General features: G+C 39.1%; 1 protein-coding gene across 1 annotated transcript in view; it reads right to left on the reverse strand.

Annotated features, from left to right (window-relative positions):
• Window positions 1-4659: 4659 nt before the first annotated feature.
• Window positions 4660-13278, reverse strand: part of dpf1 (double PHD fingers 1) — a 48821-nt gene continuing 40202 nt past the window's right edge. The window contains exons 10-12 of the mRNA XM_072392948.1: window positions 11988-12100; window positions 11314-11395; window positions 4660-10473 (exon numbers count right to left, since the gene is read on the reverse strand). Coding sequence (XP_072249049.1) covers window positions 10403-10473; window positions 11314-11395; window positions 11988-12100 — 266 coding nt within the window. The 3' untranslated portion in view covers window positions 4660-10402. The remainder of the gene's footprint in view (window positions 10474-11313; window positions 11396-11987; window positions 12101-13278) is intronic.

Below are 13278 nucleotides of genomic sequence, written 5' to 3' on the forward strand. Positions count from 1 at the left end.
TACAGAAGATTCATGAAGGAAATGAAAATATGTATTCATTCCAAACTAATCCCTCTGAGTCATGTCTTAATACCTATAGAAAGGATATACAGCCCTCTGCTGGTGATTGCTTTATTTTCTTTTAGATGTTTCTAGACAATAACATTTGAGCAAAGGGTGTGAAGACATCAGAAAATGACAGTATGTGAGAACAAAACAAAAAAAAATTATTTGTTAATTAAATTGATCAATTGATAATAGATAAACAGTAGTTTACACACGCAAACAAACACTGTTGGCAAAATTGTGACAGCCTCACTGTTAGGTTTAAGTTCCCCTTGTTCTGTTTTTGTGAAAGCTCATTTGAGATTCCTCCTACACTAAAAGATGCTGTAATGAATTGCTCATGAATGCCGAGGGGTGTCTGCCCTCTGCCCCTTTATGTCAAAAACATAAGACATTCTGAGAGTGGAAAAAACCCTTCCAAATCTGAGCAGCACTGAGGAGGCTGGAGAATGCTGAATTGAAACAAAGCCTCAGATGCTGCTGGATGCTGAAGAAAACACAGGAAGCATTATTAATATCATAAAGAGTCAGGCTTATTTAATCAGCCTTATATTCTCCTATTACTCTACTGATGTTCATTATGAACCCACAAACATGACTGTAAGACAGTACAGGACATTTACGACTCTGCTCTGTGTAAATTGCTTTATTATTATGAGAAATAATTGAATGTAGTAATAACCCACACTGTTTGGCTTTCTATGTAAACTCTGATGTAAATTATGTAAACATAAAAAGAGAGGACACATGACTATTAAACTGAAGACTCAAACAATGGAGCTATGCACCATCATTAGCTGCTGAAGAGCAAAATCGTACAGAAGATAAGACAACACTAAACAATTAACAGGCAAACTTATTATAACCTAAATTACATGTTCATATAAGATAATGACAGACAAAATTTGCCTTTGCTTGCCTTTGCTATTGTTTAAATTATTATTTTTTTAATCAACTTATAAATCAGTAAATTCTTCCTTGTCTGTGTCTGATGTGTCTTGACTCAATTATTACTGTTGCACAGGTAAAGCAGATACGCCTTTTTCTTTTATTTAATTATTTTGCCTTAACACAATGTTTTTGTCTGCCTCTAGGTTGCACTGTTGAGTTGTGATTTTAAGTTTAACCTTTTAATCACTATCTGAACACTAGATTATTCAAGTGTTCATCCACCTGAAAAACATTCAACAAACTGATGATCCAATCACTGATTGGCTGCGTTATCAACACTCAAAGCAAATAAATGACAAATTTGTCTCAATAGATACCTTCAAAGCCAGAAAACAGCTTCAAAGTAAGGCTCGAGACAGATAATCATTTAAGATGACACTCTTGAGTGACAAGAGAGGGTAATGAACTGCTGCTGTGCTGGATTTTGATAATGACATTTTCTGCTTTTGATTTGGACCAGAAGTTAATTTTAGTATGTTGCATCTTTAATGGACTTGACTGCCGTTTTGTTAGTTGTAAAGATCGCAGGGAGTTGGGTTTCCCAGATGCAGATTTAGCCTAATCCTTGACTCAAAGGCATCTTCAGACACTGCTGAAAAATGAGAGGAGACTGACTGTGGTTCAACAGGAAAACTGTGTATGAGTGAGAGGCAACCGATCAAAAAATAAATCACTGTTAAAGGCTGTTTAATTGGAAAAATGTATTTTACTCTTTTGCAGCCTATTTGTTTAGAAACGTCATGTGTGTTCATTTGCGTTGATTTTGGCCTCTTAAAAGTCAATGAATTTAATTTCTCATGTTCGAATGTGGATGTTTAAAACTTTAACAATGCTGACATTGATATTGATGACACGTTTCAAGACATTTCTGCAGAAAATAAGTGTTTTGTTTTTACCTAACGAGCCATCTTTGACAATATCACCATAACAACTTGTGAAATGATAACTAGTGTGGAGGAACATGCTTTCCGAAGGAAACACAGTGGAGTCAGGAATGAAACAGGTATAAATAATTGAATATTTGATAAATGCGTGCTGCAGAGTGTGCTAACGTTCTTGGAAAATAAGAAAAAAAAGTTTGTTTAATTTTTGTTTGTTATAAACCCTCAGGTGACTAACATTTAAACAAAAAAAAGTGGTCAATTATTTTTGGTTGGGCTCTTCCAGACTCCATGTGAAAAACCTTTTATATTCAGTATTAATCCTCCCAAATGCTAAATTTCAACATTTGAAGTTTTCTATGCTGTTATGCTTCTCAACCAGGAAACCATGGGACCACCGTGGGAGGGGTTGCATGGTAGAGAGAACAGTGTAGATAAAGGTGCACATTTAAAATGTGATTTATCACATTCATCAAGCATTCAACACTAGTTTGTTGCCAAAACTCACTTTTCTACAGTTTCTTTAAACTTTACATAAAAATACTTAAAAAACAATTTGACAAGAAATGGTTGGTTCTGCAATTCTAAAATATATCTTTATATGTGCAGCATTGAAGTTTGTGGAACCACAAGCAATTAAGGAGTAAAGCCTGGGTTACAAATGAATTATCACTGTCCACTAAGACTATCAGCATCTTTTTGCAAAGTATGCATTATTCAAAAAATGCGTCTGATTGATTGAGGTGGATTGACTTGGCCTTTTTTTTATGATAATCTCAGTTTGAGCTGCTGTAGTGAATGAGTCGAGATATCAAAGGAGTTCCTGCACAGACGGAGTCCAGCGCCGCTAAGGAGGCGAAAAGGTGAGACTGCATCTTTCTCTGTCTGCTCCAAGGACAGATGGCCAGACACACATCTCAGCCCAGACACAAGAAGTAAAAAGAGGAATTCATTCACACACCATGGTTGCCGTCCTCCATCCCCCCAAACCCCATTTCACAAGATATTCCCTCCTCTCTCCCTTTATCATTTCACTCATTCTTTTTTCATCTCTGTAAGACGCTTCATTTCAGATGCATTCATACATTTCCAATATCTTTATGTATGAGTCTGTCTCCCTCCCCCCTTCTCCTCACCTCCCTCACTGCCTCCCTTACCTCTTCCCCCATTTCTATCTCTCCTTCTCTCTTTCTTATCTTCCCATCTCTCCTCTCTTTAAACCTCCCTTCCTCTTCCTTCCTTCTTGGCTTCCTCCCTCCTTCCCTATATCCCCCTCTCCTTCCCTCCCTCCATCCCATTACTGTAATCCATCACTCTTCCATCAGCCACCATGCAAACAGGCCTCCTGGTTACCATAGCAACCACCTCCGGCCCGGCAGTGCGCAGCCCCTCTCCGATTGGCTGGCAGGACCTAGGCAGTCTCAGTCTGTCTGGGAGATGTGGTAATTGGCTGGGAACACACACACACACACACACACACATATGCACACATACTACATACACATAGTACAGTACTCACACTCTGACATATATTGCACACATATTCACACATGCACCCAAATACACACACATATAAACACTCCCGTACTTACTCTGGGCCTAGATAAATATATATACTCATATTCTATTGGGTATTAAAACACACATACACACAGCATAAACATCCTCAGAGATATGAAAGGGAGACTGAGGTCAGAGTAATGAAGCTCATAAGAAGATGAGAGCTCTAGGCTTTGTGTGTGTGTGTGCAAGAGATTTTGTGTGAAAGTGCATGTTTGCCTGCACACATGTCTAAATTTGTGTGTGGCACAAAGGCATTTCTGTGTGGGTTTCTGTATGCGCAGGGTGGCTGGGGTTGGGGGTAGTGTGCAGGCTTTTGGATAAGGTTGGAGCTCAGCCAAAACATGGATGGAGGAATTGGTTGGGTTTTTTTTTTCAGATTCTGTTTAAAAATACCTATATTCACTCCCAGGAACCAAACAGACCTCTAGATTTTTGTGTTCCGTCTCCTGGAAGGAAGCAAGGAAGGAAAAATTGGAACTGTTGATGGGCTTGACTTCATCCTGCTGCAGCTGCTGCACAGCCAGGTTTGGGCAACACAGCAGCTATGATGAATGTCTCATCTCCAGGAATACATCCCAAATAAAAATTGTACCTGCCCTGAATAGCAAAGTGTGTCCGCTTCTGCAGTGCTGCATGAAAACAATTCTGGATGATGGGGCTCCTTTGTCCCCCAATTCTAGTTTCTTAGGCCAGCTTGACAGAACAATGTTGCTCCTTAATGATTTCTCCATTTTTTTCCAATTTCATCCTTTTTAAAATAGGAGTGTGCAGTAAAAAAGAAAAGGGAAAAAGTCTGTTTAATTTATTTTATCTGAGAAGTGTTTAATTTAATTTGATAATTTGTTACTCTGGGTCTGAAAGCTGACTTTGAACACACTGTTCTACGATATTGAAATCTGCACAGTGAAAAAGGGAGAAAATGGTTAGTTTAAGCCTTAGCTCCCACCTGGCAAGTGTAATTGCATGACCTGTGTGCTTCCCATCTGAAAAAAAAGAAAAAAAATGATAAAACTGACTTTTAAGCTGCCCTAGTTGGCAACAATACAGACGAACAGAATAGACAGAGACACAATGCTGTCCAAAAACACACAATTAATCAAAGATTTTTACCACAGGAACTAGAGTAAATAATATACAGATACAAAGACACACAATGACAACTCAGAGGTAAAGCTCATTTTTCATTCTCATCTTTTTAATGGAAAAAAAATGAGTCAAGGGAAGAGAGAAAAATTGGGTAAATTGAGAGAGCTGAATGAATTCACAGAGAATGACTGAGAGCAGTGATGGCAGCAGTGCGGTCGCAGTCCGCATTTCAAAGCATTCCCAGGTACCAGACAGAGAAAGAGAAAGAGGGAGTGGAAGAAAGGGAGGGTAAAAAAATGTCCAAGAAGATTTAATCTTCCTCTCGAGGTAAAAAATACAAATCAAAAACTCATCTTTATCCAGTGTTGTTAACAACAGACAATCACATAAAAAAAATGTAAAGCATAAAAATAACAAGTGCGCCCGCACTCACGCACACATATACTTACAATTAGCTTAATATTTTTGAGAAAGGAAAAAAAATCAAATAAGTGCAAGCAAGATCACAGAACAGCAATTTACAACAGAGTGTGAACCCTCTGATGGAGTCTCCCCAACCGTTTCAGGTCAGGACAGATGGGGGTAATGGTATCAACTTGAGGCCTTGTGGTGCCTGGTGCGGCTTTGTTGACCCCATACCTCCATGCTTATTTCATCACCCTCACCTTGCTTTGTCCATTTGCACAAAGGGAAGGCTCAAGTCTCTTTAAATACTCACACACACCCCCAATACCCCAACATGGCTTCCTCAGAGAGTACAATCAAAATTACTTTGACTCCACCATGCTTCTCCTATCAAGTGCCAAAATCTTCAAATATAAAGGCTTTTCAGTCACTACTGACATCTTCATCACCCTCCATCCAAAACACATACACTTCCATTATTTTCGGTCAAATAATCATCTTTAAACATTTCCACTCAAGCACACTTCAAGTCTAAATGTTAGCTCTGATTGGTTAAAGTAAATAAACCGTTTTTCATTGAATACTATTGATTTTGTGAGAAAATATAACACTGATTTAACCCTTCATAAAATAAAACTGTGTAATCCAAGCGCTGTGTGTGATTTCCATACAGTCAAGTACACTTTTGTTGTAATCTGTAGTCAACATTCCACCCCTCTACAGTGCTGTGCCATGCAACTGGTTCCATTGAGGAAATAGTAAACATTCACCAATTTGGTTCACTTTGCTTTTTCACCGACTCTCCAGTCATAGGTGGTTATGCACAAATAGACACACATAATTACACACAGAGGCATTAACACACTTCAGGAGAAAATGCACCCACACTGTGCAATATGAAAGCCAGATATTACAAAACCAAACAAGGAAACAAACTGGAAGGTTTTTTTTCTTATTGTTACTTAGAAAACCATTACTGACTAGTTCCAAATATAAAATCAAAAACATTTCAGCAATCATTCATGCAGCAGTTGGATAACAATAAGATAAGGGGCAGCACAGAATTTGCACATATTTGCACCTCTTTCTGTATCAGATGGCCAACAGACCTATAGTTTAGGTAGATTCTCAAAAGTCAAGTGATCTTGAAAATGTACGTTGATGCAGCATTGAGATGAGACATTCATTCAAACTAAATCAACTAAGTCAACTAAATCCAAGCTGTTTCATATATTGATTTGCACAGAAGAATGAGTATGACATGGCAATTTGTTGCTCTTAATTCAATCTCATATTTACAGTTGTCTCCAAGCTTAATGGTAACAAATCTGTGAATGGATGGATGTCATCTCTGTACAGACAAGCAATTTAGAAATGTTGAATGCATACTCTTAACTTGCACTTCAGTTATCTGACATGTTCATTGAAGTGGCCTTAAGAAACCCAGTTGAACTGGTTGAGGATAATAAAATGGGTCCTTTTTTGTCTTTTTTTTGCAAGCTTCCAAAAATGCATGCTGGCTGGTGCACTAAGCCCATTATGACAAACTCAGCCTGAAGATTTATACTGGTCTTGAACATGCAGTAACAGACTGGCAGAAAGCAGAAATTCTTTAACAACATCTTCTCTCACCAATATTTACTTTCATATAACAGATGCATCCATATTTTTGTAGAACAGAAAATAGATTTCTTTGCTTCCTATTCAACTTGCCACTTATATTCTAACCTATGCAGCCTAACACAACAAAGATCGAGCGAATACTTTTATGCATTACTTTCATGAGAACCTGAGAATTTCAACCATTGAATAATGTTGTTGCTATGGTGATAGGTATCCAGAATCCTAAATGCAGATGTTTTGATCGGGTGTGAATCATGTAAACACTCAAATAGGGAGTATCTGCTTTAGGAATCATAAGACAGATGCCACTGTACTGCTGAAGATTTTGACTGGCATTTAAATTGGTGAGGAGCATAGCATTTTGAGGACAAAAGTCAAATTGCGTCTTATTTTGGGTAAGTCACTATGTTGCTGAATATTTAATGAGAACATGGATATCACTGAAAAAGTTTGGGTCAAAATTGATTTTACCAGAGCTGTTAAGCAAGTAAAGGACAAGCTAAACTCCACAACAAATATTATAGATTAAACATTCTGTAAATTGTTGTAAGCAATATTACAATATTATTTTATCATTTCTCTTATAAAGAACACAATTTAAGAGGTTTTAGAGGGAAAGCTTTAACCTTTAGCCATACCTTAATTAGCTTGTTGGGGCTATGGTTTTTCTACAGTGGTCTTGAGGAAAAACCAGGTGATGCAACTTTCAAAGCTTTATGAATATTGTGACACCACCAACTAACAACCAGCACCTCCAGGCTCCCCAAAGCAGCTCTCAAGCACTCATATTGATTATACCAAGAAACTATCTGAAAGAACTGCCTGAAAGATTGCTCAAAAGGCAAACTATAATTAAAGTAAAGTTGGACTTTGAAGTGCCATTAAAAGATTAAGCAGATATCTGAAAGAAATTTTGTGGACCAATAAAATTCAATCAGAACTTTTAAGCTTAAATAAGAGATATGTTTCACACGTCATTTCATGACGAGAACCCCTCTCTGACTGCTAAACACGGGAGTGGGATCATCATGCTTTGTGCTCGTGCAACAGCCAGCAACACATGGAACATCTAACTCATCAACAAATTCTCATTTTCAATTCAAAGTGGGCTTAAGTGTTTCAAGAGCCCTTTCACATCTTTTTCTAGCGCATGGGGTACCCTTTTAACATCGCTTTCCAATGCACAGGAAGCTGCTCTACGGCTGCATATTGCTAGTTATTCTGTGAAAGTAAGTAACACATACGCTGGGCCAATAATAACTAAGGGAAACTTTCCAAAAATGACACGTGTGCCATGTGTGTTCTACTCTGATGTCTCGGGCACGAGACCAGTGGTTAGTGTGTCTTGAGTTGGGAGTGGAAACAGGTTGCAATGACAGAAGAAAGGATTTACTTAAAAAGCAGCAAATTCGGAATTCAAACAACATGTTGTAATGTAAAAAAAAATCTGGAGATGAAAAGAGGATGGATTCTTCCACATGATAATGATACCAAATGCCTCAAACTTTATCATGGACAAAAGCCTAGTTTATGCTTCTCCGTAACGTCGTTGGTGTAGACGAGACGCCGTCATTGAGCATTCGAAGTTCTGCGTTGAGGGAACGCGTTGCTCTGCAATTCACCATGCCGCTAGAGGGGTGTGGCTGTGTGTTTGTGTGGTTTCAGGGGTTATAGCCAAATCCTTGCTTTTTCAGTTAACAACACTAAACAATGGCAACCGAGGTGGAGCAGCAGTATTTTCAGTTGGAGCTCATCAATATTGAAGAACAATTGCTTATATTGCAAATGTTGAAGCGCAGGCGACAGAGAAGACGTTTGCGGAAGTGGTCTGTACGACCACTAAACCGGTCGAGGCTGAACGGGTGAATTTACAACACTGGTTCACCCATTGAGGGACCTGGATGAACAAATGCACTTTCTGTACTTTCGAATGTCAACAAGCCGATTTGACAAGCTTTTTCGCTGTATACAACCATTAAAATCGGAAAAAGCAACTGCTGGAAATTACGTTCAGAGCGGACCAATCACAGCCCTTGCGGTCCGCATCAACTCAACGCGTAGGAAGGATTTTTTGGAGGTGCACGTCAGGCTACGGCGTCGAAATGATGGAGAAGCATAAACTACGCTTAACCCATAAGGTGCAAGCTATAAGATTTGGCATTGCCCTCACAGTCATAATTTAAAGATCATTGAATATCAAGGGATAAATCTCAAAATAATAGCATGATCAAGGGGTCCATGATCAAGTTACCTCCAAGTTACCTTTTTGTTATGGTGGATTATGTGCCCATCTATACTGTTTTTCAGTAGTCACTGCTAAAAAATAGTCTGTCCCAGAACCTCAATAATTTGCAAAAAATACCTTAAACACCTGTTTGTCTTTGCTGAACTTCCTGAACTGCCTGAATGGATAAATGCTTACTCTCCTTACATTCAAATCCTCTTTCTGCTACACTCACTCTTTCACCGATCCCTTCTGTTATGGAGCTTGCTACAGTTACTGTACTGCCCAAATAAACCCACACAAACAGACACGGGCACACACAGAGCTTAAAACACACAAAGGTTGGCCAAAGAGTTCATGTCACAAACACATTATTGCGAATTAAGTGTGCTTTCTTTTCCATTTCAATTAAAAGTTTTTAAAAACAATCAAAACAACAACATGCGAATAAACAGAATAAAAAAACAGAATTGTATAAAATGTGTTTTTAGGACTCGGCATGAGCCAGACAAAGATCTGCATTGTCCACACATCTATCCCACATTCTGAACACATACATAATGCACACCAAGCACCAGGAGTTTTTCAGTCTTGCACTGGCTTCACAGTCATTGTTTGATGGGAGGACACGGTGAATACAGGTTAGGTGAAGGATTTGTAAGAGGTGCTGGGTCTAAATTATTATTTTCAAATATACTGCTTGATTTGGGAAAGCTGATTTGAGAAAAAAATCTTCTATCAGAGGACCACATCTGTGCACTAAAACCTTCAGTGTGATCCCCAAAATGCACCATTAATTTGTGGAAACCCCATGCACGGAGAGAGGGAAGGGTGAGATCAAAGATGGTCTGAGCTCCTGACGGGATGCTCCTTGCTTTTCACGGAGGGGAGTCCTGTTAAGAGTGTGCAGTTCAAAAATCAGTTTTAATTCTGTACAATTCACTTCCCTTTTGAAACTGCAGAAAGCAGGCAGCCTGCAAACAAGTACCAGAGCAGAGTTCAGCGTCTTAGTTCTGCCAAAAACACTGAGGGACCGAGGGAGTGAATAAAATTTTGGTTTGTGTGGACATTTCACAGTTAGCGAACACTGAAACACACTGATCCATGGTTATCCGGCCTCTTCACTGCCTTGTCCTTTGCCTAACACCTAACCATCTTAATAATTCTCACTCACTACATGACTGAGTTGCAGCTGAAGATCATTAGGGCTCATCCGAGGGCCCTTATGAGGGTTCCTGTGGAGTAGTCTGCCTCAGAAGTGCCCTTGGCGGGCTGAAGTGTGTGTCTTGCTAGCAAACTTATTGCCAGCTGATGAATTCCTCTGCTGAGACAAAGATGGGATGAGGAAGGGGGTGCTGGAGTTGGAGCATGGATTCAGGACTAGCAGGGAATTAGAGTTACAAAAGGGAGAAACAGGAGTTGGTTTGCTGCTTGAGACACTTTCAAGAGTGGGCGCAGTGCTCTGTGTGCTTGGTCGTGCCAAAGGTCACCGGGACAGGCTGTAGAGAAAGGGACGATGAGCAGATCAGAACAAGGGAAGAGGTGAGGACACTGAAGCATGGAGAGGAGTGACAGAGAGGTGGTGTGGGAGAGGATGAAGGGCCAAGAGGATGAGCTCCGCAGATTAAGTGAGTGTGATGTAGGCTGAGGCCTTCTCCTTCAGTTGTCTCAGACACAGATGACAGCTCCAGCTCCCTGTAAAACACACAGGTCACATCACAGATCAGAAGTTCAAGCACAGCTATTGTAAAGCCTTGTGGATTAATCCTGCGTTTCACACAGAGAGTTAAGTAACACTGCAAATTAAAGCTCTGTGTTGAAACACCACACGCTGTGACTGTTTAAGTGTTTCTGTGGATGCAGGGGATTTGACAACTGGTTTGGTTTGGAATTTGACTTGAGATTTGTGACATTAATCAACTTGCAAATGATGGTAAAATGTACCTCTCAACCTCCACACTTCAAAATTAATGTAAATCCTATGTTGTGCAAGCCCACACGGTAAAATATACACCAGTTTAGCATCCATGTATCGGTCTCCATGAGAAAGTTAACCACAAATAAAATGTTATGGCTGACTTTCGAAACTTGTATCTTGTAAATCAAATGCATTGCATGTGTGGGTAGATCTTGACACTGTTGGTGAGTGTTGAGCACAAGTGGCAGTGCTAGTGTATCTTCAGCCAAGTGACACTTTTGCCATGGAAACAGATTATCTTTTACATGACAAATACATGACAATGCCATCAAATATCCTGAGGCAGCCATCTTATGTGGCAAAAATTGGTTTGATTCAAGTAGATGTTGCTTGAATTGAATTGAACAAAGACATGCAAAGTTGTGAGCGTTACATTTGCTATTTAAAAGGTTCAAGACAAAAAGAAATAAGAGCACTTTGACCAAAGTTATCACTATCAGTGTGACTGTCTCCCCATAGATAGAACAGACATTACAGTACGACCAAACACAAGTCTGAGGCCTCTTCATACAAAAAAACTCCACATGCCTGTATGAGAGTAGAACTGTTATACATACCCTCTGGTGGTTCGGACATGGGGGGACTCAGACAGTACATGTGGTAGCCTCTGTCACAATCATCACAGAACAGCAGCTGGTCCTGCAACATAAGAGAACAACAGATGTCATCACAAGGGGGCAGAAATTAAATTAAAGCTGAAGACCTAACACATGTAACGGCAGTGTTTTAGAATATGAAATTGCTTATGTTTAAATAAAGCAGCCGGGGTGTGATCAGCATGACTTGTGATTATTTTTGACTTGTGTGATTCCACCTAATTATTTAAAACAGCGTGAATCATGTGGAACTTTCTTTTTGGCAGACAGTAAAGAGTTGAGGAAAAGCAACTTGGCGTGTGTGTCATCACTTCCTGCATTACAGTGTAGACACAAACACACTTGCTTATTAATGTCTGTAAATGTGAAATGCAACAGTATAGCTCAGTGATTAAAGACCATCCCTCGGTCACTTTCAATTGTCATGCACCCAAGTGTATGATTAAGTCAGTATTTAAAAAATTGGTTTCAGGGTTAAATATCTTTACCGCTTCCCATAAATCTAAGCAAAAAGTTACAGGTTTATTCCACATCATGTGCTACTACATGTAAGTTACAGTGTGCATATGTGTGTATGTATGTGTGTGCAGCCACTTTTGTTCATAAAAAACATAAAATATGAAGAGAGATCCTACGTCATTCTCGGAGGTGCCACACAGGCTGCAGGATTTGCACTCGATGCACTGCCAACGATAAGTCCTCACTGCAGCCGTCATATTCACTGTGAACTGCAGACAGGATGGGTGGCCTGGGTGCACACACACACACACACAAAAATATAGCACACACAGACACAAGCACATGGTAACAAGTTTTTGACTATCACTGTCTGTAGTTTTAGGACAATCATTTACCACCCAGATATTTTATCTGTCCATCAGTCTGTCTATGTCCTTCTGGTAAAAGGGATTCAGCTTATAGGTGTTTTTGCAGATAACCAATTCAACCCCAGTGTAAATAAAAACAGAATGCGATGATTTACAAATCTCATAAATTAATATTTTACTCGCAATGGAACATAGAAAACATATGCAATGTTTAAAGTGAGACAATTTATTATTTAATCTAAATATATGAGCTTATCTTGAATTGAGAACAATAGCAACATGTTTTTTTTTTAAATCTGGGAAATGGCAACATTAGGCTGGGAAAGTAAGTGGTACTAAAAAGAAACAGCTGGGGTAGCATGTTACAACTAATTAGGCTAAATGGCAAGAGATAACATGATTGGATATAGAAAGAGCACACTAGAGAAGAAGAGTCTCACAGAAGTAATTGATCTCCAATCAATGTTGGATGGCAACGGGATTCATCATCATAAAACCCAAAATACGACAAAGATCCAGGACTGTTCAGCAGTTAAGAGTCTTATATCAGACAAGGATGGGACAACATTCCTCTCCCAAACGTCCAGCAGCTGGTCTCCTTAGTTCCCAGATGTTTACAGATTGTTGCAAAAAGAGAAGAAGATGCTACACAGTGGGAAATGTGGCCATGTACTGACATTTTTGGGATGAATTACAATCATCAAATTCAAGAAGAGCTAATATTTTTCATGAACTAGTAAAAAGACTCACTTTCAACATTTCATTTGTTATCTTTGTTCTATTTTGAATACTTTATTGGTCTTTATTTACATTTTAGGCAGCAGCTCAGTTTCTTTGGAATTGGGTTTGTCATTTTAAAATGACAAAAAATTCCCAATAAATTTACATTCAGAAAGGGAAACAAAAATAAATTGATTCAACTGACGTTAAGTCGTTTCATCAAGCTGTCACATGACCCATAAGCTTCTTCTTGGCTTTATAGTGAAAATGATTAGAAAGTACTACCATTCTAATCAAAATGGTCCAAACGCCCACATCATTTATGCTATTCAGATAAGACAAGACACGCTCATTTTCCACAACACTGCCAGGCTATCTA

This window comes from Leuresthes tenuis, unplaced genomic scaffold, assembly GCF_036924035.1.
Source record: "Leuresthes tenuis unplaced genomic scaffold, fLeuTen1.0.hap1 SCAF_9, whole genome shotgun sequence".
Classification (NCBI taxonomy): Eukaryota; Metazoa; Chordata; class Actinopteri; order Atheriniformes; family Atherinopsidae; genus Leuresthes; species Leuresthes tenuis.